The following is a 27099-nucleotide window of genomic DNA, read 5'->3' as shown; positions in this document are numbered from 1 at the left end:
TGGAGGACTAATATCTTCTGACTATCATGTTTGCTGTATTGAATGGCATGCTGCTCTCGTATTCCCACGACGCGTGTCCCTCAGCGACCAGAAGGCTGCGCCACACCAGGAATGTCTACGCGCGTCTCGGTCGGGTCTAGGCTTGTCGCATCCCCTGAGTGCGGGCTGACGTTCGCAACGCGCTTTTTTTGACATCGGGCCACTGCGATGGGGTGAAACACGTTTTGGACATCTGTACATCTACGACATCGATCTTTGTCTGCTCCTCTAGCTACTAGACTGACAGATGCTACGCAACCGACGCTAGCGACCATGTCGTCTTCTTACCGGAAGCACATGCCGCGTCCGGCACGCCTCCTCTTCAGCGTCCTGCTCATATACGGCTTCTTCTGGATCAAGGGATGGCCTCGCACATACGACGACGAAGAACTCCCTCCGAGCAAGCGGCCGCAGCAAGAATCGAACCTCGGCCCATATCTAGTCGACCATGACCAGCTCGTCGTCGCCGTTACCACGACCGCGAACAACGTGTACAGCAAAGTCGCACCCCTCATCCTCAATACCGACGAGCGAGACCATGGCACGTTCCTGCTCTTCTCAGACCTACAAACGGAGATTGGGAGGTGGCCGGTATTCGACGTCATCTGGCGGTACGGATCCGAATTCATAAAGAAGACGGAGCAGCTGGAGAGATACCGTGCTCAGGTCGACTTCGCGCGGAGGAGCATACCCCTGACCAACTTGAAGAAGCCGGACCCGGAGGAAGAAAGGAGAGACATGGAAATACTGCACAAGTACAAGATCCTGGAGACTATGGCATCCGCGTGGGAGTACCGACCAGACCGCAGCTGGTACGTCTTCGCTGGCGACGAGACATACATCAACAGGCCAAACCTACTCGACTGGCTGAGCCAACACGACCCGGATGCAATGCATTTCTTCGGAAATCCGCCAGCGCCTGCAACGGCGCTTGTCCCCGACCCTTTCGCTGCCGGCGGCACATCTTTTATTCTCTCGCGGCAGGTCATGCTGGAGTTGTTCAAGAACCGCAAAGATTTCATCCAAATGCGGCGGGAGCACATCTCGGAACATACAACAGCATTCGATCTCGTTTCCAGCGCTCTGCAGGCCGAACTCAAGCTTGAGTTTACTGTTGTTTGGCCAGGTATCTCTGGCTTCGATCCGAGCACCGTGCCATTCTCGCCTGCTATATGGTGCGAGCCCGTCTTGATGATGCACCACATCACCCCAGACCTCGGCATCGATCTGCTCAAACTCGAGAAGGACCGACCTTCCGACCAACCCACCCTACGCTTCGCTGACCTTTGGTACCGCTTCATGACCCCAGAGGACCTGAACTACACGCGTGATGACTGGGACAATCTATCCTCCGAGTCATCCAACGGACGATGGAACATCCTCTTCGAAGGCCAACACCCCGATGCCGACCGAGCTCAGAACGGGGAAGAGTCGCCAGAAGCATGCCAGGCGTCCTGTGAAAACAGCAAATACTGCGTCCAGTGGTCCTACTCGTCGATACTCCAGTATAACTGGAACGACAATCCACCGACTAAGTGCCATCTTAGCAGCAGTATACGCTTCGGAGCGCACAAAGGTCCACAAAAGCTGAATATTGACGGGGAAATTAGCACGCTCACTTGGAAGAGTGGGTGGAAAAAGGACAAATTCAAGAAATGGGCGAAGCAGCAACGGTGTAAGGAGCAGCATCAGTAATTCGAAAGTATTGTCATACTCAGCGTTTCAGCGATATTCATATTCAAAAAAAAATGTCGACCAAAAGTCGGGTTCCAGATTCTTCTTAGGCCATTGTTCTGTGCATCTTGGCCTCATTCTTCTTCTACACGCTATCTCATTAGTCCTTGTTTGATGTCGATTGCTAATTGCGTAGTTACATGTTTCCTAGGCTTTATCGTATGTCCAGCAAGTTTCAAGACAATTGCCTGCAAGCGATTCACTATATAACCCGGTATGACGCTCAAACACTTGTAGAGCCACGCCTGAAGTACAAACCTAACCTGCACCAATGTTAGACGCTGAAGACGGTGGCGACGCACGACCTCGACATGATGTGAAATGAAGCCTTACACCAGGCAATACGATGGTTGCGAGGAAGTGAAAAGTGTACACTGCATGCAGTTTGCAATTATGAAGTCTTGAGCTCAACGCCCCAAATGTCCGCATCATCATTGTTGCTGCCGTGCCTTCGAACACAACTATATTCACTGCACATGGCACTGATATAAAACTATTCTGGAATTATATTATTCTTTCTACATATCTTCACACAAAGTCAACTCACCATGTCTCAACCGAACTCGAAAGACAATCGCGCCCGGCTTCCCGAAGCCGCCCACGAAGATACCCCTGGCATTGCTGGAGATCAGGCACGCAGCCAGGCTCCCCCTTACGCGTACGATCATGGCATCCTAACAAACTATAACCTTGCAGCGTCATATACAACTGTTTATGGTATGTTGAAAGATCGAGAAAGACGTTAAACAAGGCACTGACGATGCATGTGCAGGCGACTCGGCTGACAGGGATTGGCAAGACGTTGCTCTACTGTTCGCCAGTACGCTTCTGAAGGTCAATGCGTTGAATGAGGCGCTCCATCACGCCTCTCAAGCCAGGAATGCACACGCTTTCGCTTTGTGCGATGACTTCGTCCGCAACTTCGATAAGTGCCTTCAGGATCGCATCTTAGCCCTCGCCCATGGCGAAACACATGACGTTCTGGTATGTATACTTATCAAATGTATCACCTTGATCGCTACTAATGCAGCCAGGGTCATGAGCGTCTGCCCGGAGCAAGCATGATGCGCTGGGCCTCAAAGAACGCTTCAAAGACTAAAGTGGAATCTTCCACTCAGACCGTAGAAGACGACGGCTCCGTAAGCTGCCATCACTCGTGTTATACCCTGCTATCACTGACCGATTCTAGTCACATTCGATTTACGAGGTCACAGTACATATTCCACACCCTGATAATGAGTCTCCTCGCAGGGAGCGTTCCCGTATCGTGCCTGTTGAGAGCACAGGCACTGAAACTGTCCCTTTCAACGATGACCAGTTCAGCACCAAGCAGGGGATATAGATCAGTATGGGCTGCTCTAGCAGGATAAAAGCATTGAAAGTAGCCTCACTGATATAGCGGCGAAATCAAACTTTGCTATACCCAAAGATAAAAACACTACGTATTGGCGAAAGGGTTCCTGCGCTGTGTACGTTGAGCGAACGGAGATCGATGCTGATGTGACCGAGAATGAGCGAGTGCGGAGAAGCCATCGCGGTGGAAGTCAGGTCGTTTCCAGGGCATGTCGTTGACAGCGATAGGCGCGTTAAAAGCGTCGGGGAAGGTCTCTTCCGCTACGTCGATGGTCCATTCCAAGTTGTGGGCGCCAGATGGCCTTGTTTCCACGCTTTGATCAATTGTATAGGATATGTCGTTGGCCCAAGTTGTGTTCAAACGGGAGATTGACGATAAAAAAAAAGTAAGAAAGCTCAGACAGCTCATTGGAGATGAGTGTGTGTTGCGTTTCAATTGCGATGTCATCGCCACGCTTGGTACAAATGGATCGTGAATGCGCGCCTGTAGAAGCATGGTTGATCCAACAGGCAAAAGGAAAAAAGAGCAAAGAAAAGTGAAGCCTAGTGGTGAAGTCACAATTATGGATGACGAGGCGCCTGCATTGATCTGTCGTCTCTCCAACACAGGTACACCGATGCATAGAATCACCAGCCGTCATGTCTTTAATGCAACCATTTTTGGCGCGTGGAGGTTGTCGGGTACGCGTCTACGCCACTGCACGTGTTCTCGCTTGTGCGAGCCGGCCGCTTGGTCCTTCCCTGAAGGATCGACGCTTCTGGGACCTTCAGGGCTGCATCTTTTCAGCCTTGTTATCGATACTACCTCATCACGGGATTCTGGGTCATCACGCAGACGAGCTCGCGCGAGGTTTAACGTTTCCTTGCATGCCTCATCACAGGCTGTGAGTGTGGGACTGGAGCGTCCAGCGGCGCGCGGCCAGACGCGCCGCGCGATTTGGAACAACAAAGGTCCGTGATCCCTAACAAACTGACCTGACAATGGCCGCACGGGAAATTCGTTTTGAAGGATCATCTTCGCAATCCTCCATCTCCACAAAACCCCGAAAGATGAACCTTCATGCTATTTCAATCCTGATGGCCAAATACGGCGCCGATACCTATCTCAATGCACTGCCATCAGCAGGTTCCATGACCTGGATAGAACCTTCAGTAGGAGAGGAACCTCCAATTCTGGTGATTGGCAGCATAGGCAACCGCAACGTGCTTGCTTATCTGTTGCCACGTGGGGATGGCACTAAGGATGTCCGCTATTGTCTGAAACATATTGGCGATGAGAGTCCGCCCTCGCCATCGGAGCAAATCACTTGTGAAGAAGTCTTGCAAAAGCCTCTTGTCGCACCGTTCAAGCATTTGGTTTGCGGGTCAAAGTTCAAGAGGCGGGTGCTTAGCATGGTGGTCCGGTATTACTTTCTGTCGCGAGGCTACCTAAGCAGCATTGATGCTTGGAACGACGACTTTGGCAAGCGATTCGCGACTATGTTGAGGAAGATGTCCTGGACTTCCAGTGGAGGACTGCCCCTCCATAGGACCGTGGAGGAAAGTCCAGAGCCGGAAGATGGAGATAGTGCGTATGGCTTGCTATCAGATAGCGGAAATGGCGAGCCAAACAAATCTAGGAGCACTTTCGTGGAGCAGCAAAGCTCTGCGATGGGAATTCAAGATCGGTGGAACAATGAGGCAAACCCGGATCTACATCGCCTGCGAGAATTCCTCGATGAACACGACTCGTTGTATCTTCTAGACAACATTCCTGATGCTGAAGATGTCAAGTTTGTGGATCAGACATATATTCTCGAAGCGCAGCCCAAGAAATTATTTATAGGAAGCCATACAAAGTCAGGAGACGACATATATGCGTACATGGTGCTGCTACAGCAGCGTGGCTTCCATGAGATCCGATTCTACGTGGAGAGTGCCCACGGACACAAGACGATAATGTCTGCCGAGATCACAGGCAGGCAGCGTATATTGCATCCTTTCAGTAAGACATACCCTAGGAACACGGGACCCTGCGAACAAGCTGATAGGGCTCGATTCACGCTTATGGTAAAGTGGTACTTTATCGCCGCCGGAATTGCAACGGATTGCGTCTTAGAAGAGACCAAGAGTTATCCTGGGCGTTTTCACGCAGCACTAGGATACATTGCTGATCGAATGGGGTCTGCTGCCGTCAAATCCTCGAAACCCGTTGCGAACAAGGATGCTATACCAAATGATGCTACACCAGATGATGCTAGTGAAAGTTCCTACGTTCCAGAAGAAATCGACGTCCAACCTACACCGCCCCGCGAACCACCACCCAAGGGACTTCGTCTCCCAGGCACTATTACTCGTAAATCGGCTCCCAGCAAGCCACCATCACAACCAACGCTCAGGAAGAGCTCGTTCACAATGACGTCTACCTCCGAAGAAACTTTTACGTCCGAGACCCCGCCACGCGGCGCTAAGCGCTCAGCCGAAGACGAAACATTCGAAAGTCTCACTAGGCTAGTCATGAAACAGCATAATCTTACCAAACACCTGAACGACGTCGATCACGATCTGGAAGTTATGGATGCCCGGTTTGAAGCCTTCAAAGAAAAGTGGGAACGAGAGCGTGCCGAGTTGGAAAAGAAAAGAGACAAGATCCAGGAAGAAAGGAGCGCTGTGAGGAACACGTTCAAAAAGCAGAAGTTACTAGATATCGAGGACTGATGAGCGTTTAGTGGATTTATCCTTTTTGCGAAAAGGTTGGCATATCAGGATAATGAGGACTTTGACTGACATGAACCTAAAATAGGCGGGTGTTTAAACTCAATATTAATACAGAAATCTTTACATGTTACATTGCATCGGGGTCTCAGGGTCATTGGGCTTCTCTCACGGACCTTCATGTCCTAACTTGCTGCGTTCGCCGAACAAAATTCATCAGCCGACAAGTACTTAGTCTTATATTCGACTCGTCCAGCCCAAGCACGCTGCGGCAACAGGTCCACATACATATGCCCATCGCAAACAAACCGGAGGATATGTCTTTTAGGAAGCGACTACACCGCTTGTTGACGTAAACAGCGTTACTTCCAGGCATGCATGCCAAGACGGAATATGAAGAGCAGTCAGGCACGCGGAAAATCGCCAGAAGAAGAATGGAGACGCCACTCACATCGTTGTTGATCTATGATATTCACCGCCAGCTCTTAGTAACTCTGCGTCTTATGCAACGCCCAAGGAAGCAAACGCTCCACGATGCCCTAAGCCTACAGCTGCTCGACAGATCCGTCGTTCCGCGGCCTGGAACATGGGTCTAGAGCAAACGCAGCTCGCGGTGATGCTGAATCTGATAACTGATGCGTCATCTGGAAGAGCGTTGATAGCAATTCGAGGTCACCTCGAGATGCAGTCACCACGGCTTTGTTACGCTAATCAAGTCAGTCTCGTATGACCTTCGTCTTCGCCTTTATTTCATCCAAAAGTCTCTTTCTGTTTTGCTCAGCTCCATCTCAGCTATGTCCTCCCCACATGGGAAATCCCAGAAGGCTCCTATCGTAGACATTAGTGACTCATCAAGCCAAGCATCTGAGGACAACGTTCTCCCAAGAGAGCCTCCAAGGACAAATCGCGTCGCCCTACACTACGCTGCCGAGAATCCAGACAAGCCAGATGCGAGGGCGAACGGCCAGTACGGAATGTTCTCGCAGTGCAGCCCGCTATCCTCGCACTTGCCGACTAAGACGCCAGCGAAGCGTAAGAGGGTATCCGGTGGTAACAAGGAAATGAGAAATGCTGGCAGATTGAAAAAGAATAAGAAACCAGAGATGAACAAGATGTCAAGAGAAGAGAGCCCGCTATTCGAGCCAGAAGAGGGCTGGGGTGCGCAGATACGGGACGATATAGATGCCGACGCTCTCATGTTGAGTCCACCATCGACACTAGCTTCTGAGAACCGCCTGCCAATGCGCAAAAAGAGTCGAAGTGCTGCTGTTACTATCCGTACCAGTCGTAGCAAGAGACCATCCGTCATCAAAACTAAACCTTCGAGCTTTGAATCTAACTGCGACTTTGGTTCTAATGCCAGTTCCAACATCGTCGTCTCGACGAAACCCTGCCCTGTCATGACAGCGCCTTCGACAAAGCCCGGTTTCACAACCAAGATACTGAAGGGATTCCTAGACAGCTCGCCTCTGTCTGGAGACTACTCTCTCATCGATGAATACATCGACGTTCTCAACAAGTTAGCCGCTCAAGATGCTGCGAGCGGTTCACGCAAACGATCGACCGACGAGCTCGAGAACGAAGAAGCCACTATTACGCTCGCTATTGGAGGTCTTCCCGCCGAAGAGAAGCAGCATCTTGCCGCCATTGCTCAAGCTTGTGCTAAGGGTATTCAGGCTGACATGGCAACTTTGAGCATAGCTACTGATATGTCTGCCATTCAAGCGGCCATAGAGACACGCAACAAGGAAGCTGAGGTTTCGCGTCAGAGTGTGCTTGGCATGATGACGAAGAGAGCAGAAGAGCTACGTACGGAACGACTGGACATGCGCCGCAGAAGAGAAGCCGCGTTGGAGGAGTGGGAAGTAAACTCTAACATTGACACCCTATCGCTACAGGAGACAAAAGAGCGTTTGGAGAAAGAGGGTAGTATAGCCGTGGCGGTTGAGCTTGGTAGAAGGATAGAAAGATTAGAAAGCGCTGAGTCAAAGAGGAATTGAAAGGCTTTGGCTAAGGTTCGGCCGTATCTGTACAAGGATCTAGTGGAGATGAGGCCGTTCGGTCCTAGAGGCTTCTCAGCCCAAGCAAGGACTATCTATGAGATAACGTGCCATGTATCTATCAATCAACAACATCTAGTCACAACAAGTTATATATCATCCTTGAACACCTTGTGAGAATCTAGGATAACATCATAATGAGTGGCCAATTAGATAGCATAGTCACGTTCAACAGATACCATGGCAACAAATAGGCTGTAATATAGAAATTCCTGAGTATACGAACAGACTAATGACCCCACTGAGCATTCCTTTGAACTGTCATACTCTCTCATAGCCCCCTTATAGAACGCCTTGTAACAGATGCTAATGACTGCAAACAAAGGAAAAGAAAACGCGTCGCTCATCAGAGCACGCATACTACACATGGCTAAGCTAAACCTCTATCTCAGTCTCAGCCTCGGCCATGACCTGCTCTCCCTCATCCAACATATCCAAAACCCTCTTCAAACCACCAACCATGTTATTCGCCTGGCCCACCAACAACAACTTCTCCGCATTCGCCGGCAGACCCAGATAAGTAGGTGGCTCACGCTCAGGAAGGTCGTTGACCCAGCCCATGAATTCCTTCCAGCTGGTCGTGCTGGGTAGTTCAAGGCCGTCGCTATGCTCAGTATCCTTAACAATCTTGAAGTTGTCTTCGAATGCAGCGGGCGTCATGCAAGCGTCGACGAGAGAAGCGAGTATACGCCAGTCTTCTGCGTCGTCGATCTTGCCGCCGTACATCTCAGTGATGAGGATGCGGAGCATCTCCCATGGGATCTTGGTGGGGGCGATGTTGGATCGACCTTGCGCGACAGTGTCGATCCATGTGTCGATGATGAAACTGCAGCATTCGTAGTCACTGTCATTGAACTCCCAGAAACCCTTCCATCCCAGTGTCGGTGCGTACCGGAGACGCTCTTGAATGACCGCATGGAGGAAGGACAAGAGAAGGTAGACACGCGCCTTCTCCACGGGTTGCTTGTTAGCCTTCTCGGCCAAAGAAGATAGCGAGTCCTTCATGTTGGCGCGAACTCCAGCAGGCTGCTCGTAAGAAAGAACACGAGAGGCGCGAAGAAGGTTGACTGGGATCTTTGGACTGGATTCCATGGACAGGAAGAGGCGGAAGTCAGGGTTGGGCTTGAGCGCTTCGAGACGCTTCTCGAGTGATTGCAACCACTGAGGAGCAAGATGCACGTTCTTGACAAGAACCCAGTTTCCAGTGGTGGCGGCGTTGGCGATAGCTTTGTCGGCTGACGCGGCACCTTCGTTGGAACCCATGGCAATGTTGGAGCAAATGACTTGTTCCCTCTCTACAAGATTGTCGACCTTGTAACTTGCGTCGAATCCAGGGCTGGAGCTGAGCGCCACCGGTGTGACCGCGTTGACTTGCTTGACGATATCGCCCAGATCACCACTTGCGTCTAAGATACCCTTGCCAAACACTTCAGTAACGAAACGCTCAACAGCGGGCACGAAACGGTCCACACGGAATAGCTTGACCAGGACAAGAGCTCGCAGGAGCTTGTCGAATTTGGCCAGATCTTCTGGCCAAGCCTGCGGTACGTGTCGTTCTCCCATCTCTTCGTTGAGGAAAGCATCCCACGCGCTATCTTTGATCTTCTCCAACTCCTCCTTGAACATTGGAATCTTGCTCGCACGCTCCATGGCCTCTTGTTTGCGTTCGGTCTCGGTTGATACGTCAATACCCTTGAGGTCGGGATCGAGAATTTGGTCGATATGTGTCTTGTCCATCTTGTAGGGCGCTGCTTGCACGAGAAGCATGGCAAATGTGACACGGTCCTTCTGTAGCAAGGAAAGCGATGTGCGACGGTATGCATCCACAAAGAGCTCGGTGACAATCTGCTCGATACGAGCAGCATGGCCCGTGATAGAACCGTTACGAACCTTGCGTAGCACAGTCTCGAAGATCTGAGTAAAGTATTGGAGCGAGAACTGGTAGAAGTGGTTGAGATGATGCAGTTGCTCCAGCACAGCAAAGATAGCTGCGCAAGAACGAGCTACCACAGTGTACTCCTTGGTAATGTTCTCCACCTCGGTCATAACACCAGTGGTCTCGGAAACCTTGTCCGAAATGTCCTTGGCCTCCTTCTTGAGTGTCTCGAGCGTTTCGATGACGCGGTCGTCATCCAGAATGTTGCCACGCGACTCGTTGAGGGCTTGGAGCAACCGCTTCTCGAGCTGACGAAGATGGACCGCAAACTCTCCTTGCATCTTAATGAGGTTAGATCGGCGCTCATCGACATCGGGGCGCTCGGATTTGAGGACTTCATTGAGCGTCTGTGTTTGCAAACTGCTCTGCGTAACTGTGAAGTTGACAAATGTGGTACGACTGCAGATATCAGGAGCGAAATTGGCCGAGGGATCGCGTGTCGAGAGGTACAAACGGAAAGACGGCGAAAAGTCAATCTCCTGCTTGCCAAGTTGAATAAGCACACGACCTCCAGTCTTCTGGTATTCCTTGTTGAGGACGTGGTTGAGAATAGGGTCCAGATGTTCGGCATCCTGGATCAAGATCGGGTTACCGAAACGCAAAGAGCTCTCGAGCTGCTTCGTGAATGAGTCATCCAGGAAACTGGTCACTGTGAGACGGCGGTCCTTGCATTCATTCTGCAAGAACTCTGTGGTCCTACCAGAAGGATCGATGATCAGCGGGTAACGGTTGAACCTCTCGAGAATGATGGCGTTCTCCGTACACAGGTCATCCACTGGTAAACCATTGTGTTGCCAGTTCAGGCGGTCATCAGCAGTCGATAGATACTCCGTGAATGGGTTTGTTGGCTTGAAGCTGATTCCAGAGTGCTTGAGATGATCATACCAATCTTCTGTAAGAGCTTTCCTGTACTGCTGATCGTAGTAACCGGCATAGGCGATGAATGCAGCCGCAACTAAGACGTCGCCGACGATAGTATCGATCTGAGAGTCGAATGACTTGCTGCTCTCTTCCCATCGAACACGTTCAGAGGACAAGCTGTCGAGAAGGCGTACACTGCGATCAACCTTGAATTGAACGGTCGACATCTCCGTCTTAATGGCCTGGGTTTCGCTGATCAGAGCGGCGTATTCGGTCTTGTACCGGCCGATACTCTCCTCGAGGTTCTGGATGAGGAGCTGGGTCTCCTTCGCACCCTCTTCAGTCTTTTGTAGCTCCACTTGAAGCTGATCGACTTCAGCACGTAGGGGTCCGACTCGGTCGAGAATATCTGAGTAGGTGACTTGAGCAGACACCCACTGTACGAGAGGACCACAGGCTTTGGAAGCGCGGTTGACCTTCTCGAAAGTAAAGTCCTCTTGAGAAAGGTATTCCTTCTGCATCTTCCTACGATGGGCTGCTGTCATCTGCCTCTCGTTGTCGAACTGCACGATACTGGCGATGAAGTCGTCGCGCCTGACAATGGAAACAATGGTCTTCCAGCTGTCGGGCTTATGTCCAAGAATTGTGCAGACAGCTTCCAGCGCAAGCTTGACACCAGCGGGAGGGTTCTGCATAGATCGAACTTCAGTCAGATGTTGTCGCTTGATGTTCTGCACACTCTTCTGTGCCTCCAAAACAGCCGGCTCGGCAGCTGCCAAGTCATGCTCTACCACCTCTTGTCGCTTCTGAATCTCTTCCTTGTCCTTGGCAAGTTGCGCTTGCATCTTGATCGACCCAGCCTTCTTCTGTTCCGCCTCGTTCTGATCCGCAATCATGCGTTGCAGCTTTTCATTTGCTTCAGCATCCTTCTTAGTAAGCTGTGTTTGTTTCTCGGCAAGGCTTGCTCGCAGTTCCTTGACCTTGTCGAATGTCTCGCGAAGCTTCTCCAGACCGACGTTGAGATGGCGCTGCTGCTCCTCAAGGTCCTCGCGCTTCTCGTTGTAGAGCTTGACATACTGTGCAACAAAGTCCAGGAAGTGACGCGGCGTGAGGTACATCTTCCTGTTTTGTGTCTTCTGCAACTTCGCGTTCTTGCTACGTAATGAGTGGTGTACTGCGACCATGGCGTTCACCACGCTCTCGCGATGAGATGGTGGGAGGGTAAGTCCACGATAGGCGACTGGAATGCTATCTGGCGCAACGTAGTTTGCGCGGTCGAGATCGACAGACTGTGTAAGCTCGGAGCTGACTTGGTACAGAGCCTGATCAGACCAGTCTCCGAACCAGTTGAGCACGCAACGGTTGAAAAGAGCGGGACTGGTAGCTGCCTTTGATGACAGGCCTTCCTCGGGAGGGTTCATAGTGAACACCACGTGGAGGTTCTTGACAATCTGCTCCGTGAACCACTTGTACAACTCTTCCTGTGAGTCGAGAATGATACCTTGTCGCTGCGCACCCTCTTTGATAGCAGTAAGCAGAGAAGCATACTCATCACCCTCAAACAGACCAGGAACCTCCGCGTTTGCCAAGAGGGTGTTCATGCGTTCGAGGAAACCGGAATCAAGAACGTTAGCTTCGTCCATGATGAAGCAGATCTTTTCGCCCTTGCAACCGCATCGTCGAAGAACAGTACGCAAGTCTTCGTCGAAGTCTTCGCCTGAGTACTTTCCGTGAACCTTGATCTGGTAGACACTCAGACCGTTCATCCAGGCGACGAAGCGCGACAGTGTCGTCTTTCCGGAGCCGCTGACACCGATAAGGATAAGATGACCTTGTGGTTGACGGAAGACACGGTCGATGCGGAGAACATGCTCGAGCACGTCATTGAACAGAATGAGTGGTACGTCCACCTCTTCCTCGCAGAAGGTTCGGAGACGAGCCTTGACAAACTCTCGGAGTTGCTCGCGCTCAACCGGCACGTAATTCTTGGATAGCCAGTTGGAGAAGAGGATGGGGCCACCGAGAGCTTTCTCCTCGTCGATAGTAGGGAAGTGTTCAGCCGCGATACGGTGGACGCATTCTTCGGTCCATTGTCTCTCTTCTTCTGCGATAAGTCGATCCTGGAATAATCGTAGTGCTTCATGTGCCCAGATACGGACAAGGCCTTCAATTGGCAAGCTCTCAAGTGGTCGTAGAGCCTCATAGATACCACGTACCCATCGAGTAAGCTCACGGGGGGAGTAAACATAGTGTGGTTGAATGTCTGGCGTGAAGCGCTTTTGCGACTCTGCGTAGAGTTGTACCATGGCCCTGGTAAGAGCGTCTGCATATCCTCGTAAAGTCGGGATGATCTTGAGCACGGCAGTATTGAAGGTACCGTAAATCTGCAGAAGCGATTGCTGTCCGGGGTAGTCGACCATAATAAGCGGAGCATGACGCAAGAACCTGAGTCCCATCGGCGTACGCCCAGCATCTGTGGGAGGGTTACAAGCGCCAACGAATTGTATGCGATCTAGAGTAACCCAAGTCTTGTCAGACGTCCTCCAGAAACCGTTGTGCTCAACCAGCTGTCGCAAGAAGGAGATCGCTCGTTGAGTACCGTACTTGTCGGGTGCAGGCAAGTTGATCTCATCACAGAAGATTACTAGCCAACGGCCAACTTGAGTAGGCGTAAGCTGAACACCATTGAGAGTCTTCTTGTACTCGCAGTATTGCTCGAATGTCTTGATGAGAAGATCCGGTGTAGTCGCACTAGAGAAGTTGAGACCTACAACCTGCATGTTGGGTAGCTTTCGGAGTGCGCTGAACAGTGTCATGGTCTTTCCGGAACCTGGAGGACCGCAAAGCAAGAGTGGCTTGTGCTCTGCGAGCCAAGAGTAGAGAACGTCCTCGTGACGGACCGTGTCCAGCGTCGGAATAACCACATCAGTCTGAGTGACGGAATGGGTGTTGACCTCAACATTCGGTACCTGACTCTGCCAAGTATCCCATTCTGGCTTGTCAGGCTTGACATCGTAATCGATGAGTGAAGTAGATTCGTTGAGGGTGGGAAGCTCGACGTCGGTGAGGCCAGCGATAAGGTCTCCAAATTGCTTGCGCTCCATCAGAGGGCAATCACCAACCAATGCCCACACCAAAGCGATAAGCATCTTCTTCGCTAGATAAGTCTCCATCTTGTCATCCTCAAGAGAGAAGTCCGGGTGCTGCACATTGTACTCTAGGACATTGCGACAAGCCTTGTTGAGCAGAGAGAACAGCGTGTTGAGCGCACGAATGTCGGTGTACTCCATGATGTGCTTGAACTTCCTAGCCATGCTGAGGGCTTTCTCAATAAACCGATCCTGGGTGAGCTTGATGTGCAGGAAGTCGGCGATTAGACCCTGGGTGGTCATTGTCTTCTGAGACATCTGACCTGGAGCAACCGAATCGTCTTCAATATCCTCAAACGGCGTAGTCTTGAGGTGCTCAATGTAGTTCTTGATCATCATATCGACCTCCACAGTGTCGTCGCTGAACCAGACCATACCACAACGGGAGACAGTGGCAAGAGTGGCGTACTTCAGGGTCTCAACTTCGAACATGATGCGAACGTTAGACGGCAAGTTGAGACGCTCTCCATTTGGCAGGGTGAGGAGCTTGTTATCGTCGAGCACGGAATTCAAGTTCTCGACCCACTCGGGGTCAACATCTCCGTCGAATACAATCCAATGGCGCTTGGTGTCCTCACCACGGAGGTTGTCGACAATTTTGCGCAGTATACTCGTGAAGAGACCATCGGTCCATTCGCGAGTAGTGCTGTCAAGAGTTCCATAAAGCTGCTCCTTTGACATGACCTTGGGATCAATGACGTGACAGACGCCTTCTACACCCTCCACGGCTTGAAGAGCGGAAAGAAGGGTCCTCCAGGCCGCAGACTTTCCGGATCCGGAAGAACCGACCATCATGACACCGTGGTGCAACTTCTGAATCTGGTAGAGTTGAATGATCTTGGTCATCCAAGAATCACTGACCACGAGCTTTGACTCAGCGGCGCACTTGTGAATAGCCTCAGTCAACTGATCAAGCGGAGCAGGAATGTACTCAACACCAGGGAATGACTCTTCTTGGATGGCCATCATGAGCTCAACATCAGAGCGAATGAGCTTTGGTGCCATGGTCTCTCGCAAACTCTGGATGATGATTTGAGGCTCCATGCTCGCTTCGTCTAAGGTCTGAGAGTCTTGCTGAGCAGCGATACGAGCTCGCTTCAAACCACCAGAGCTAACAAGTACACTCTTCAATGCACGAAGACCAAAGTCGTAATGAGCTTGCTTGGAAAGACCCCCTGAGCACCTGTCGAAGAATGGTACGACTTGTTTCGATAACTCCTTGGCCTGAGAGAAACCTTGGGAGTAGAGCATAACCTCTGCAATAAGTTCCTTGTCGGGCTTGGACATGGCGATACTTCGGAAGAGCTTCTTGAGATTGTCAGGCAAGTTCGATCGACCCGCGTAACCAGGGTTCATGGTAATGAAGACACCAGTGTTGCCGTTGACTTTCAATTGACGACCAATAAGTTCGATCTGGGACTTCTCATCCTCAGCACCCTTCTTGAGACCCAGCTGGATGTTCTGGATCTGCTGCGACACAGCTGAAAGAATACGCTCCTCCAAACGGTTGAACTCGTCGAAACAACCCCAAGCTCCGACCTGACAGATACCAAGGAAGATACGACCCATGGCCTGGAAATCGAATGTGTCGTCACAGCAGAAAACTAGGGTAAATCGTCCAAGTTGTACACCAAGAGCTTTGACAGACTCGGTCTTTCCAGTACCAGCGGGACCGTATGGTGAGCCACCAAGTCGTTGGCAGAGCGCCTGTGTGAGGGTGAGGAAACAGCGATCGGTAAGAGGTGTGCGTACGAGGCGGTCCGCAACACCCAAGTACTCAAAGCCGTAGTCGAGGACTGCATTTGCCATCTTGATCCTCAGTCGCTGTAGTAGATCATTGCCAGGCTCATATACATATCGCATGCACAGTAGCCACATGTGGTGGGTGGGTGAGCGAGCGCCAACCTTCTCAAGCTTGTGGATGACATCTCGCTGGTGAACGAACTCGGTGATAAGATCCTCGCATTTACGGCGTTGGATGGGTTCAAGATCACCCAAAACAGCCGTAGCGAGCAGCTTCAAGACATTGACTTGTTTCTCATACAACTGAGGCAAGGTCGTTCCCTCCTCAGCGAGAGACTTCTCCACAGCATGAGTCCACGCAATTTGCGTTCCAAGGACGACCACTTGGGTAGGGTACTTGGCGATGTAATCAGTGAAAGCCTGGGGATCCATCGTGTCCGGTTCGATGAGCTGAGCGAACTCTTCGTAAGCCTCGAAGGTCAACTCAGCCAGCGTAGATTTCATGTTAGCCTCTAGTGCACCAAGCCACTCGTTGATCCTAGGTGTCTTGACAAGCGAAATTTCTTTGCGAAGCGTGACCTCTTCTCCTTCCTTGGACGTGAATCCTTGAATCACGCCATCCTCGTCCGTGATAAGTCCAGAAATACCAGCGAACATCTTCCGCAGATGTTTGGCAATACGGAGAACGTCGTTACTGTTACCGATAATTTCCAGTAGGTCTTCGTCACCAACGAAGTAGAATCGAGGGAATGACACACGCTCGCGCTCCAGGTACTCTCCGAGAGCCTTCTGAATCTTGTTCAAGAGCTCAGCGAGGCGCTCTAATGACTTCTGCACACCAGAGATATTGAGGACTTCAAGCACGAAAGGCTGTCGCGAGACCTTCTTCATAACTGACAAAAACTCAGAGTTGATGTTCTGGAAACGAGCCGACTCCATTGGCAAAAGGTGCTTAATGTCAGCGTTACCAGTGAACACACCCTCCAGGTAAACCCATTGGCGTTGCACATCAATCCATACGTCGAACAGGACGTGTACACGGTTGAGCTTGTCCTCCCAAGACGATGCTTCTTCCTCGAACTCCTTGTAGTAAGGCGAGTGGCGCATAGCCTGCAGTGAGTTGAGGTTCTCGCTGCACTTGGCAAAGAGGTCATCCCATCCCCTGATAAGACGGCACTTGTTCTGGTAGTTGACAAGCTCCAGAGCATAATTCTGCCAGGTCTCGCGAACCTGCTTGAGAAACTCTTCCAATGCCATCTCGCCAGCTGCCTGAGTAATGACATCTCGGATGATCTTCTCGCTAGGACCAAGCTTGAGATCCCAAACATCACCGAGGGTCATGGATATTGCGGAGTAACGCTTGTGTGGTCTCAGGTTCTTGAAAATTCTAACCCAATGGCGCTCTTTGACGGCATCAGAGCGCAGCTCTGCAAGGATGGCGTTCTCTTTGAGAAGTTGCTTCAGTGTAGTTTGAACATACTCGAAAGCCTGGTACTGTCGCATCCGACTAGGCATGTCCTTGGTCATCTTGAGTAGGTTATCAAGATTCTGTCGCAGCTTGCGGGGTTGAATACTGGTCCACAATACCTCACGGAGGTCGTCGATGCTGGCCCAGATCGTGCCGAGCGCGGACCAGACGGACTTGAAGTCTTGTACTTCCTCCAGCAGGGTCTCTAGTGCGTTCTCCGGAGACGGTGGCAATCCAAGAGCTTCCTTGGCCTTGGAAATGTTGCTGGACTCGCTCTGCAGCTGGTTGAGCTTCTGATCAAACTTAGCAAGAATGGCAGAGGCATCAGCTGGCGCCAGGTTGCCTGCGACAGGTTTATCTTCCGCCCACTCTCCGGTGATGTCCATGATCTTCTGGTTGACGACCTTGTCTTCGGCAGCAATCTTAGCCCGCAGAGCGTCTGCTTGATCGTTCGCGATCTTGGTCTTCCTTTCCAAGACCTCGTTCAACGTCTGCCATTCATGGTCGATCTGTTCCATCTGCAGCCAGTCAGAGGGAAACTGGTAACGCTGGCGCGCCAGAGTCGCTTGACCCTGGCGGAATGTGGAAATCTCTGGTTCCCACTCGAGGACCTTCCTCTTGCATTGTTGGACTGTGGTAATGAACGATACAGCCTGGGCAGTGGACGAAGCCTCCAGTGTCTGCATCTCGAGATCTTTGCGTGCCTTCTCGATCTGCACATACACGTCGTTCATGCGCTGGCCCAGTCTACTAGCGAACTTGGTAAGGATTTCCTGCTGCCATTGGTCGTACTTGGCGTTGACCTTGACCTGCACTTGGTCATAATCGACGGTGACATATCCGAACTGGCGACTGATATCGGAGTTGTCAAATGTAGCACGAGTCTTACGGATCTCCTGGAGAAGTTGTAGCCATCGGGAGAGATCCTCACCAAGGATGTCATAGACATGCTCAGACTGCAGATCCCATAGCGACTGGAATTGAAGCCACTCGTCAACGTAAGATGAGATGTCACGGAGCTTGCCCTCAACGGCGCCATAGACTTCGATCAGCGAATCGGTGCATCGGCTTGGCAGGTCGGAGAATTGGCTGACCGAGGTGTCGTTAGTTGCTTCAAGTCGGATCTCGTATCGTGAAGCCTTGATCTTCTGGAGGGTACAGATGATGGCGAGCCATTGCTGAAGCTGCTCAAGCCAGCTTGCTCGGGCGAATTCCACTGGCGGGCTGAGGGAGATGACTTGGTTTCGCATAGTAATCTCAAGAGGTAAACGTGCAAGAGTTGGCTTCACCTCGGGTACCTCTGTCGAGACGGCTTCACTGACTGGACGTCGATTTCCGTCTTCTTCGTCGATATTATTGAAGATCTCAATCCACAAAGCGATAGCTCGGCTAAGACGGACCAACAGAATGGACTCAATGCGCGCGTTCATGTCAGATACCCAAGAAGCAAGGTTGGCGTAGCTTTCAAGGTTAAGCTGGTCAATGGACTTCTGGATGGTCTCTAGGTTTTGTTGGAAAGCCTCCTTAGTGTATGGGCAGGTCTCCAGATCCTTCAACGATTTCTCAACCGCAGCGTTGATGTTGACGAGTGTTGCGACCTTGAGTTGGAGTAGCGATGTCGTAGCCGCAAAGTCACGGACAAACTGAACATGCTTGCTCTCACTACGAACGCTTCCACCTCCAACGGGAAAGCCGGATTGTCGGACGTGGAGATCGTAAGCATGCACAAAAGACTCCCACTTTAGAGGAACACCTTTGCCGACAAGTGCTTGCACCTCATTAACATAGTTGTTGAGCAAGAGAGCAACCCCTCCCATCTCAGCGATGGAGCGCAGGGTCTGAGTGTAGGTGCGGACGCTTTCCATGAGGCTAACAGCGTATGGGTACACACGCTTGGCCTCCTTCGAGATGTTGTTGATGCCGTGGGGCACTTGGTAGCCGCGCCATGTCAGATTACGAACTTCCTTGAACAGCGCAATGACTTGTGCATCAAAGTTGACGTTCAGCTCCAAGATGTTTCCTGCAGCACGGTTCCTGCTGACAAGGAAAAGACGTCCGGAGATCTGGAGTTTCCTCCTAGCCACCTCTTGAAGCCAGGACTCGAAGATCGGTCGGGTGTCGAGCTTCTTCTTGAACATACTGCTCTCAGCCTGGAGCTTCTGTCCTTCAGCGTGAAGCGCCCAGTCCTTGCCCAGGATGTCTTCAACCTTGCCCATGTAGCTCTCCAATTGTGTTTCAATCTGTCGAGCCCAGATAACAGCGCCAGAAACCGGGGGGAAGTCACGGAGCTGCGCCATGGCATGGGCTTCAGAGTTACCGTACTGACGCTTGAAGCGCTCATGAAGTGCCAAGATATCCTGCTTGACGTTCTCAATGAGCTGCGTCTGGTATTCGGAAATAGCACCCCGAATTTTCGGTCGGACGAAGAGCGGGTTAAACTTGGAGAAGACGCGGAACATCTCGCTGGCGGTCTTAGCAGTACCAAGACGATCTCTAAGCCTAGCGATGATGGAGTTCTCCACACGAGAAGTACGCTCGTTGTACTTTTGCTCTGCTTGTTCAAAAAGGCGCGTGCCTTCAGGTGAGACATCCAGCACATCGACATCCTTGAGGACATCGTAGGCTTCCTTGACCTCCTTTACAGCGTCCACATCACCAATCTCCTCGATGATAACCGCCTCTTTGGCTGGGGCACTCTCGGACAGGGAGGATTGCGAGCCCAGGACGTTGACGATGGTTCGCTGGAGCTGCTCGTGGTTCTTACGGAATGTCGTGATGTAGCGAATGCGCTCTTCCGTCTCTTTGTGCCTAGCTGCAATCTTGATCGGGATGAACTTCTCGTTCCTTCGCCTAGTCACTTCACGAGCAACATTGGTGAATTCCTTGACGTTCTCTTCCCATGTACGCCAGATGCTCTCTGCAACAGCCATGATGGCCTGAAATTCGGGGTAATCCATGTGCATGAGTGTCTTGCCATGTAGGAGGTTATGGAGCTGTTTGTCGAGGTCGCCGGAAATAGCTTCAACAAGAGGAAGGGCTCGGCGGACGGGGTAAGGGCAAATGCGAAGCTTCTTGTTCATGTGGCTGAAGATGGACTGAATCGCCTCCTGTACCGCTTGTAGTGAGGTTGAAGACAACAGCTGGTCCAGAGGAAATTCTCGCATGAGCTGGTTGTACTTCTGCACCAGATCCGTGCTCTCCTTGAGCCCAGTGTCTGCGCTGAAGCTGACGGTAGCTTGGAAACGCTTCGCGTTCTTCAACACGTCCAAAGTGAGCCTAACACCGGGACTACCCAACTGCGTCTCAATGTCTTGTAGCCTTGACTCCATGGAGATCCAGAAATTAATCTCTTGTGCTGCAGTTCCAGTAGACACATCTCGAGATGTCTTGGTGATTGTCTGTATCGATTTGATCCAACCATTGACTGTCGACTGCAGTCCGTTAAGGAAGCTACTGTCTTGTACGATTGCAGCAGGGATGAGTTCCGGAGAGGGTTTCACGCCACGCTGACTAGCATCATCCAGCGCACTCTGGATAAGCGGGTGGAGAGGCAGTAGCAGCTCTGGGATCTCCACATTCTGCTCGAGGTTGCCCAAACTGACAGCCAGCTCCGCAATCTTCTTCCTTGTCGCCGAAATTCCCGTCCTAGCATCGTTGTCGCCCTTGCTGTATTTCCCCGCCAGATCGCGTTGGCTCTTGGTGTAGGTGTCAAAGTACGGCTCGACCGCAGACTGAATGAGAGAACGAAGAAACTCATAGGGAGTGCCGTCGGGGGAAGAAGCGTTATTAGAAAGTATAAAGCCGGGCAACGTCTGAATAAGAACCTGCTGGCTAAGGGGTATCGCGGGGTCTATGGGTATCGGTCGCTTCGAAATAACAACAAATGCTGCACAAGTAGGAGAAGCCGTAATCTCGGTCGAAATGGTATAGGTAAAATGCTGGGTCGCCCCTGCTGCTTGTATCAGTTTGGATGTTCCTTCCTCTTCGCAGGGTACTTGCCGTTTGCGCCATCCATGCCATCGATACGGGGTTCATCTGCCCGGTCTTTCACAACGTACAGCGCTGACTGCCCCTCGGAGGCGAAGCGGGCGCATCGCTGCAGCGTGTCCTGTAGCTTGGCGCTGGACAGCAGACTACCGGGTGCAAATAGATCCTCTTTCGAGGCTCCCAAGCTGACGTCAAGGACCTTTTCCAGGTGGTCGACGATGATCTGAGGGTCTATCGAGGGCGGTGAGGGACTGGGTGTGCGTATGCTGCCGTTGGGCGCCCCTGGGTTCAAGGGTCCCTCCATATTGATTGTTTATCGCGTTTGTGTTGCTATGAAGACATGTGGTTTGCGCTTCTAGCGGAGTAGTGAGGGACGGGAGTCGGAGAGATTGCTAGTTGTGAACAAGCACTCGGTAAGGCGGCGGTGATGGTGATGGTGCCTCTGTCTGAGTATATTTCCCCAGTAGGTGCACGCGAAGTAGACGCGCACGGCCGTCACACGCTTATCCTGACTAGCGGCAGCGGCAGGGGAAGCGGAGAGATCGTCGTCTGATTGGCTCTTGAATTTGGTACGTATGCAGTACTACTGGAAGGCTTGGGAATTGGTGTAGCCGTTAAACCGCGTTGTATGCAGGACCTGTTGCTGTGGTTACTTTTTGCACGTCCAGCAGCTGCTCGATCCCACACTGAGAGCGGCGAATATCGACAGGCAATGACAGCTCACCACGTGCAAAGTAAGCTAACGTCGGCTCCACTTTCTAAGCTAACTTTTGAACCCACCCGCTCCTTTCATCTCAGGTTTGCAAGGCTGGCACGGAGGTTTGAGCATGGCAGTTCTCGTGAATAGGCGTATGCGCCAGACTCTGATTCGGGGACACATGCACTATCTGTCTCTCCTTCTATCCTCCAACTCCACATCCCTACCTCGTCCAATATCATCGTCATCGTCATCCCCATCTCCGACAGCAAATGTCCCATCAACTCTGTCATCGTGACCACTCTCTCTCCTAACACCTCTCGCATCCCTAGCAGTCGCAGCCGTAGGACTTGCCAACCTAACCTCACCCACTTCCTTCAAGCCGATTCTCCTTCTGCCCCAGTTTACCACTGTCCTCCCCCAACTCGCTAGTCTCTCCATACCCTCATCGCCATTCCCTGTTCCACCACCGTGTCCACCTCCGGCCTCAACTTTGAACTGGTACTTCAGACAGTCCTTGATGGTAATTAGACCAGTTAGACGGCCGCGATATTCGATCAAAACGACCCGTGGACCCATTTTCTTGAACAGCTCCATAACGGTTTCGAGGGGTAGGCGGGGATGCACTGAGAGTGGTGTTGGATCGATATAGCGGGTGAAGTCTAACGAGGTCTGAGAAGAGGTTGTGGGTATGGAGTCAAACGTTGTGTTGGGTGCTGATGCTGCTGTGCCGCTTGCAGCTCGGGAACTGGTGTTGCTAGCAGGAGAAGAAGATGTGAAATAACATTTTGCGTGACCCGGAGCCTGCTGTTCGATTTTGGCGCGATCAATAGCATAGCGTAGTTCTGTTCGGCCGATGTAGCCGACGAGTGTCTTCGTCTTCATGTCCTCCACAATGGGGTAGCCTTGGTAGGCGTTTTCATTCATTAGACGTTCCATCTGACGAAGTTCCATACCTGTGGATGGTAGACAGACCACGCGGCTGGACATGACTTGGCTAACAGGAACACCAAAGGTGTGTTCTTCTTTGCTGTCGAGGAACGGATAGCCATTCAGGTAGATCATGCGGTCTGCGATTCCGCCATGACCAAAACGTTCGCTAACTGCTTTTGTAACACCCACGACTATCATTGTGGGGAGAATGTATGTCAATGCGCCGGTGATCTCGAACATGATGACCACGACGCTAACCGTGATGTGCATGATGCCACTGAGAGCCGCCGCTGCGCCGAGGAAGGCGTAGGTGCCTGGTGTGATACAAGCTCCATCTGGATCGCAGGCCGAGAAGAAAGCTGAGCCAGGGAAAGATTCGTGCAGAGCTTGAACGCAGATACCGACCATACGACCAAAAGCGGCGCCGATGGCCATACTAGGCACGAAGATGCCAGCAGGCACTTTACACCCGAACGATATAACGACCAACAGGGTGCGTAGGACCGTTGCAATGGCAAGGGTTCCAACATTGTGCCAGCGATGGTTCGCATCACAAAGACGGTCATAGCCCTTGTCACCCTCACACTCCTGGAACAGAATCTCCATACTCTCTGTCATATCGATCCTTAAGAACATGTTCGGATAGCAGATAACACCAGTGATGACAGCTAGCGTAACAGCCTCTGTAATGGGGTATGCCGAAAGATACTTCTTGCGAAAGACTTGCATCCTGAGATTCCATTTGATGACGAAAGCACCATAGAGGCCGCCAAAGACACCGATGATGATGTAGAAGAAGGTTTCGAAAAAGTGCCAGGAGCGGTCATACGAGACGTTGAACATGACGAGCTGGCCTGTTCGGAAGGGATTCATAGCCTAGAGATATGTCAGTCTTAACATAGATGTGATATTCACATCCATCAGACTTACAGCCAGAACTGCCGTAGCGACTAGCGCACAGAAATAACTCCTCCAAAGCGTCTTGAGTGGAAACTGATTGCTCATCTCCTCAAGTGAGAAAAGCACACCTCCAATTGGACTTCCAAATGCTACACCTACACCTGCTGCCGCACTCGCACATAAGATCTCCCTCGTCTTGGCCGCATTCCTTCTGTACTTGTCGAAGAACCTACTGATCACATTACCCGTACATACGGCATAGTGCACACTAGGCCCTTCCTTGCCGACCGACAGCCCCGACGCAATAGCCAGTGGCAGGCCAATCGACTTAATGAAAAGCGTGGTGAAGCCTAGGAAGCCCTTCATAACGAAGCCCGCGATTATGCACTTCATCTCTGAGATGCCCGAACCAGCTGCATACGGTGCGAAGCTCTTGACCAGCCTTGCCGCGGTAAAGGAGAACAGAGCTGCGAACATGATGTAAAGAACGTAATTCGCTGGCCAGAATCCACTCCAGCGTTTCCACTCAGGGCAACCACCTTCGGCACCCCAGCAACAGAAACTCTCATTGAGGTAAAAGGCCGTAGTGCAATGTCCCAGTTTGATATCACTCAGCCATTCAGTGATGATATTGAGGAAGGCCGCGTTGAGACCTATCGCAGCGCCAACAAGCGTAACGACAATCCACGCTTGGCCTGCATCGTATGCTTCGGCGATCTTCCGCCTCCATTTCCCTTGTCCTCGGCCTAGGAACACTTTCGCGGTCCTGCCATCTTTCCGCACACCGATGCTATCTCTTTCACGCCGGCGCGCTTTCCGTCGCAATTGTTCGCGGGCAGCGTCTTGAACCCAGTCTATCGTTGTGAAGTCTTCATACCGCTTGATCTCTGCTATCTCTTCGACAATGGCCGCATCAGTATGTGTAGTTTCTGCAGCCTCCGGGTCATCATGGTCAGGGTCGAGGGACAGGAAGGATTGGCCTGTTGTGCGCCGCCGGAGAGAAGGTGCAAAAGACGTGGAGCGTGAGGGCTGATTGGGGCGCGAGGACGGACGGCGCGTGGATTGGGGACGGAGGGGTGTAGGCTGTTGGGAGGATTGGCGGGCGCGTGAGCCAGAGGATGAGGAACGATTCATCGCATCGTCGTTGAAGGGGGTTTTCTTCGCGTGGGAAGAGCGTGGATCAAGTGGCCTGGTTGTTTCGAAGTTTGGGGTTTGGCGTGGCTGCGTATCATCTGGGAGCTATCTCATGCAAGGGTCCCTCCCATCCCAGCTCCAGATCGACGTCTCGGGAGTCCGATCATGCACAGCCACACTTGCGAAGACATCAACCAAGAAAGATCTTTTCCTCTATATTGTGACTACAAGGTACCTTGAAGGTCTTCGCCAGGTTCTTGATTCGTGAACAGGTTGACACAATTTAGCGCATGTCTCCGGGCTCAATTTACGTAGATCCAATTCTGTCATGGTCGGATCAATTTTTGGAGATGGGAAACAATAACTATTCTACAAGAAAATTCCCACCTCGACACCACCACGTGAGGGGAAGCTCATACGTTTCGAGTAGTACTTATACACTACTCTCAAGAGATACAACACATTTTATATAGCAAAATCTCGCGGTGGGTTACATTAGATACCTTTAGGGTGCTTTTTGGTGCCAGTCACATTTCAGACTGCATACGCTTCTCCACAGCAAGCTTCTTCACACAGCACTTCGGCAGCACTTCGGTATTGAATTGAAAAGTTGTATTTCACTTCATCGTGACTTATACAGGGGTATCATATGTCTAAAAACCTTCATATCTGAATCTGGCTTGCCGGCTACATCTACTTCGTGCACTTACGCACAACTCCATCACACGGCATGTCTACTCCATCTCAATAGTACCGGGAGGCTTGCTGGTGACTAGAACATGTTAGTCTTTGTCTCAGTGAGGTCGCATCCGTCAGACTTACTGTCGTATACCACGCGGCAAACTCCGTTCACCTCGTTCACGATCCTCCTGCTAACCCTCTTGAGGAACTCGCCGTCGAAGGGGTACCAGTCCGCTGTCATAAAATCACTTGTCTCAACAGCTCTCAACGCGATGACCTGGTCGTGAACTCGCTTGTCACCCATGACACCAACTGCCTTGACAGGCAGAAGCGCAGCGAACGCCTGACTAATCTTCTTGTACAGACCCGCGGCCTTGATCTCCTCGATAAAGATGTTATCGGCTTCCCGCGCAATGCGGACTTGCTCGCGTGTGACCTCACCCAGGATGCGGATTGCGATACCTGGACCGGGGAACGGGTGGCGCCAGACGAGGTCTTCGGGGATACCGAGCTCCTTGCCCAGCTCACGGACCTCGTCCTTGAAAAGCTCACGTAGAGGCTCGATGACCTTGAGCTTCATGTCCTTTGGTAGACCACCGACATTGTGGTGTGTCTTGATGGTTTGGGAAGGGCCCTTGAAGGAGAGCGACTCGATAACGTCAGGGTAGAGGGTACCTTGAAGGAGCCATTCGATATCACCAGCATCGGTAGATTCGTGAGCTTCTGCTTTGATCTTTTCGGCTTGCTTCTGGAAGACTTCAATAAAAGTGTTGCCGATGATCTTGCGCTTCTTCTCGGGGTCGTCAGTTACGCCCTTGAGGCGGTCGAGGAAGAGGTCGGACGCGTCGATGACGGTCAGGTTGATGCCCAGGCCCTCGTCGAGCGTCTTCTTCACTTGGACGGCTTCGTTGAGTCGCAGGACGCCGTTATCGACCATGACGGCGTGGAAGCGGTCGCCAATGGCCTCCTTCATCAGCTTTGCAGCAACAGTCGAGTCGACGCCACCACTGACGGCACCAATGACCTGTCCCTTGTCGCCCACCAACTTCCTGATACGCGTGATCTCCTGATCGACGAACTTGCTCATAGTCCAGTTGGTGTTGGCCTCGCAGATGTCGATGGCGAAGTTCTTCAACAGAACCTTACCCTTCTTTGTGTGTGTAACCTCAGGGTGGAACTGAATACCGTAGTACTTCTTGGTGCTGTGCGCAATACCTGCGAATGGCGCGTTGGTAGTTGTCGCAACCGTCATGAAGTCCTGAGGCATGTGGCTCAGCTTGTCACCATGGCTCATCCAGACCTCGAGATCGTTGCCCAAGTCCTTGAACAGCTGGTCCATGTGTCCACCGTGACTCTCAACCTTCAGGTTCGCGTGTCCGTATTCCCTCTTCTCGCCAGCAGCTACGCCAGCGTTCTTTCCAAAGTGCCACGCCATCTCTTGTAGTCCGTAGCATATTCCCAGGATCGGTACGCCGAGATCGAAAACAGCGTGGTCGACGTGTGGTGCGCCTTCCTCGTAGACGGAGTACGGGCCACCAGAGAGAATAACTCCCTTGGGGGTGAAAGGCAGATCAGCGATCTTGGTAGTGCATGGCAGCATCTCAGAGTAGACATTGAGTTCGCGGAGGCGGCGCGTAATCAGATGCGTGTACTGGGAGCCGAAGTCGAGTACCAGGATGGTATCGAACGTCTTGTGGGGAGGAATTGGGTCCGAGTTGTCGGTCGCCATT

At 51.8% G+C, this 27099-nt stretch overlaps 7 protein-coding genes across 7 annotated transcripts; 4 read left to right on the top strand and 3 right to left on the bottom strand.

Annotated features, from left to right (window-relative positions):
* Positions 1–312: 312 nt before the first annotated feature.
* Positions 313–1734, top strand: AA0111_g6588 (hypothetical protein; the record flags this gene model as incomplete). The annotated part of the gene is made up of 1 exon (XM_028652826.1): positions 313–1734. One exon carries the CDS (start codon positions 313–315, stop codon positions 1732–1734), a length of 1422 nt encoding a protein of 473 aa, XP_028505839.1.
* Positions 1735–2321: 587 nt separating this feature from the next.
* Positions 2322–3115, top strand: AA0111_g6587 (hypothetical protein; the record flags this gene model as incomplete). The annotated part of the gene is made up of 4 exons (XM_028652825.1): positions 2322–2490; positions 2546–2757; positions 2808–2912; positions 2963–3115. 4 exons carry the CDS (start codon positions 2322–2324, stop codon positions 3113–3115), a joined length of 639 nt encoding a protein of 212 aa, XP_028505833.1.
* A 992-nt stretch (positions 3116–4107) lies between these two features.
* On the top strand, positions 4108–5823 carry AA0111_g6586 (hypothetical protein; the record flags this gene model as incomplete). Its single annotated transcript, XM_028652824.1, has 1 exon — positions 4108–5823. The coding sequence occupies one exon, from the start codon at positions 4108–4110 to the stop codon at positions 5821–5823; it is 1716 nt and encodes a 571-aa protein (XP_028505834.1).
* Positions 5824–6614: 791 nt separating this feature from the next.
* AA0111_g6585 (hypothetical protein) lies at positions 6615–7820 on the top strand (the record flags this gene model as incomplete). Its single annotated transcript, XM_028652823.1, has 1 exon — positions 6615–7820. The coding sequence occupies one exon, from the start codon at positions 6615–6617 to the stop codon at positions 7818–7820; it is 1206 nt and encodes a 401-aa protein (XP_028505832.1).
* Positions 7821–8255: 435 nt separating this feature from the next.
* Positions 8256–21328, bottom strand: AA0111_g6584 (Dynein heavy chain, cytoplasmic; the record flags this gene model as incomplete). Its single annotated transcript, XM_028652822.1, has 2 exons — positions 8256–20986; positions 21175–21328. 2 exons carry the CDS (start codon positions 21326–21328, stop codon positions 8256–8258), a joined length of 12885 nt encoding a protein of 4294 aa, XP_028505837.1.
* A 579-nt stretch (positions 21329–21907) lies between these two features.
* Positions 21908–24688, bottom strand: AA0111_g6583 (putative chloride channel protein; the record flags this gene model as incomplete). Its single annotated transcript, XM_028652821.1, has 2 exons — positions 21908–23530; positions 23585–24688. 2 exons carry the CDS (start codon positions 24686–24688, stop codon positions 21908–21910), a joined length of 2727 nt encoding a protein of 908 aa, XP_028505835.1.
* Positions 24689–25422: 734 nt separating this feature from the next.
* On the bottom strand, positions 25423–27098 carry AA0111_g6582 (GMP synthase [glutamine-hydrolyzing]; the record flags this gene model as incomplete). The annotated part of the gene is made up of 2 exons (XM_028652820.1): positions 25423–25460; positions 25511–27098. 2 exons carry the CDS (start codon positions 27096–27098, stop codon positions 25423–25425), a joined length of 1626 nt encoding a protein of 541 aa, XP_028505836.1.
* Position 27099: the final 1 nt, after the last annotated feature.

Source organism: Alternaria arborescens (genome assembly GCF_004154835.1).
Source record: "Alternaria arborescens strain FERA 675 chromosome Unknown contig_14, whole genome shotgun sequence".
Classification (NCBI taxonomy): domain Eukaryota; kingdom Fungi; phylum Ascomycota; class Dothideomycetes; order Pleosporales; family Pleosporaceae; genus Alternaria; species Alternaria arborescens.
This window is presented reverse-complemented; position numbering and strand designations above follow the sequence as displayed.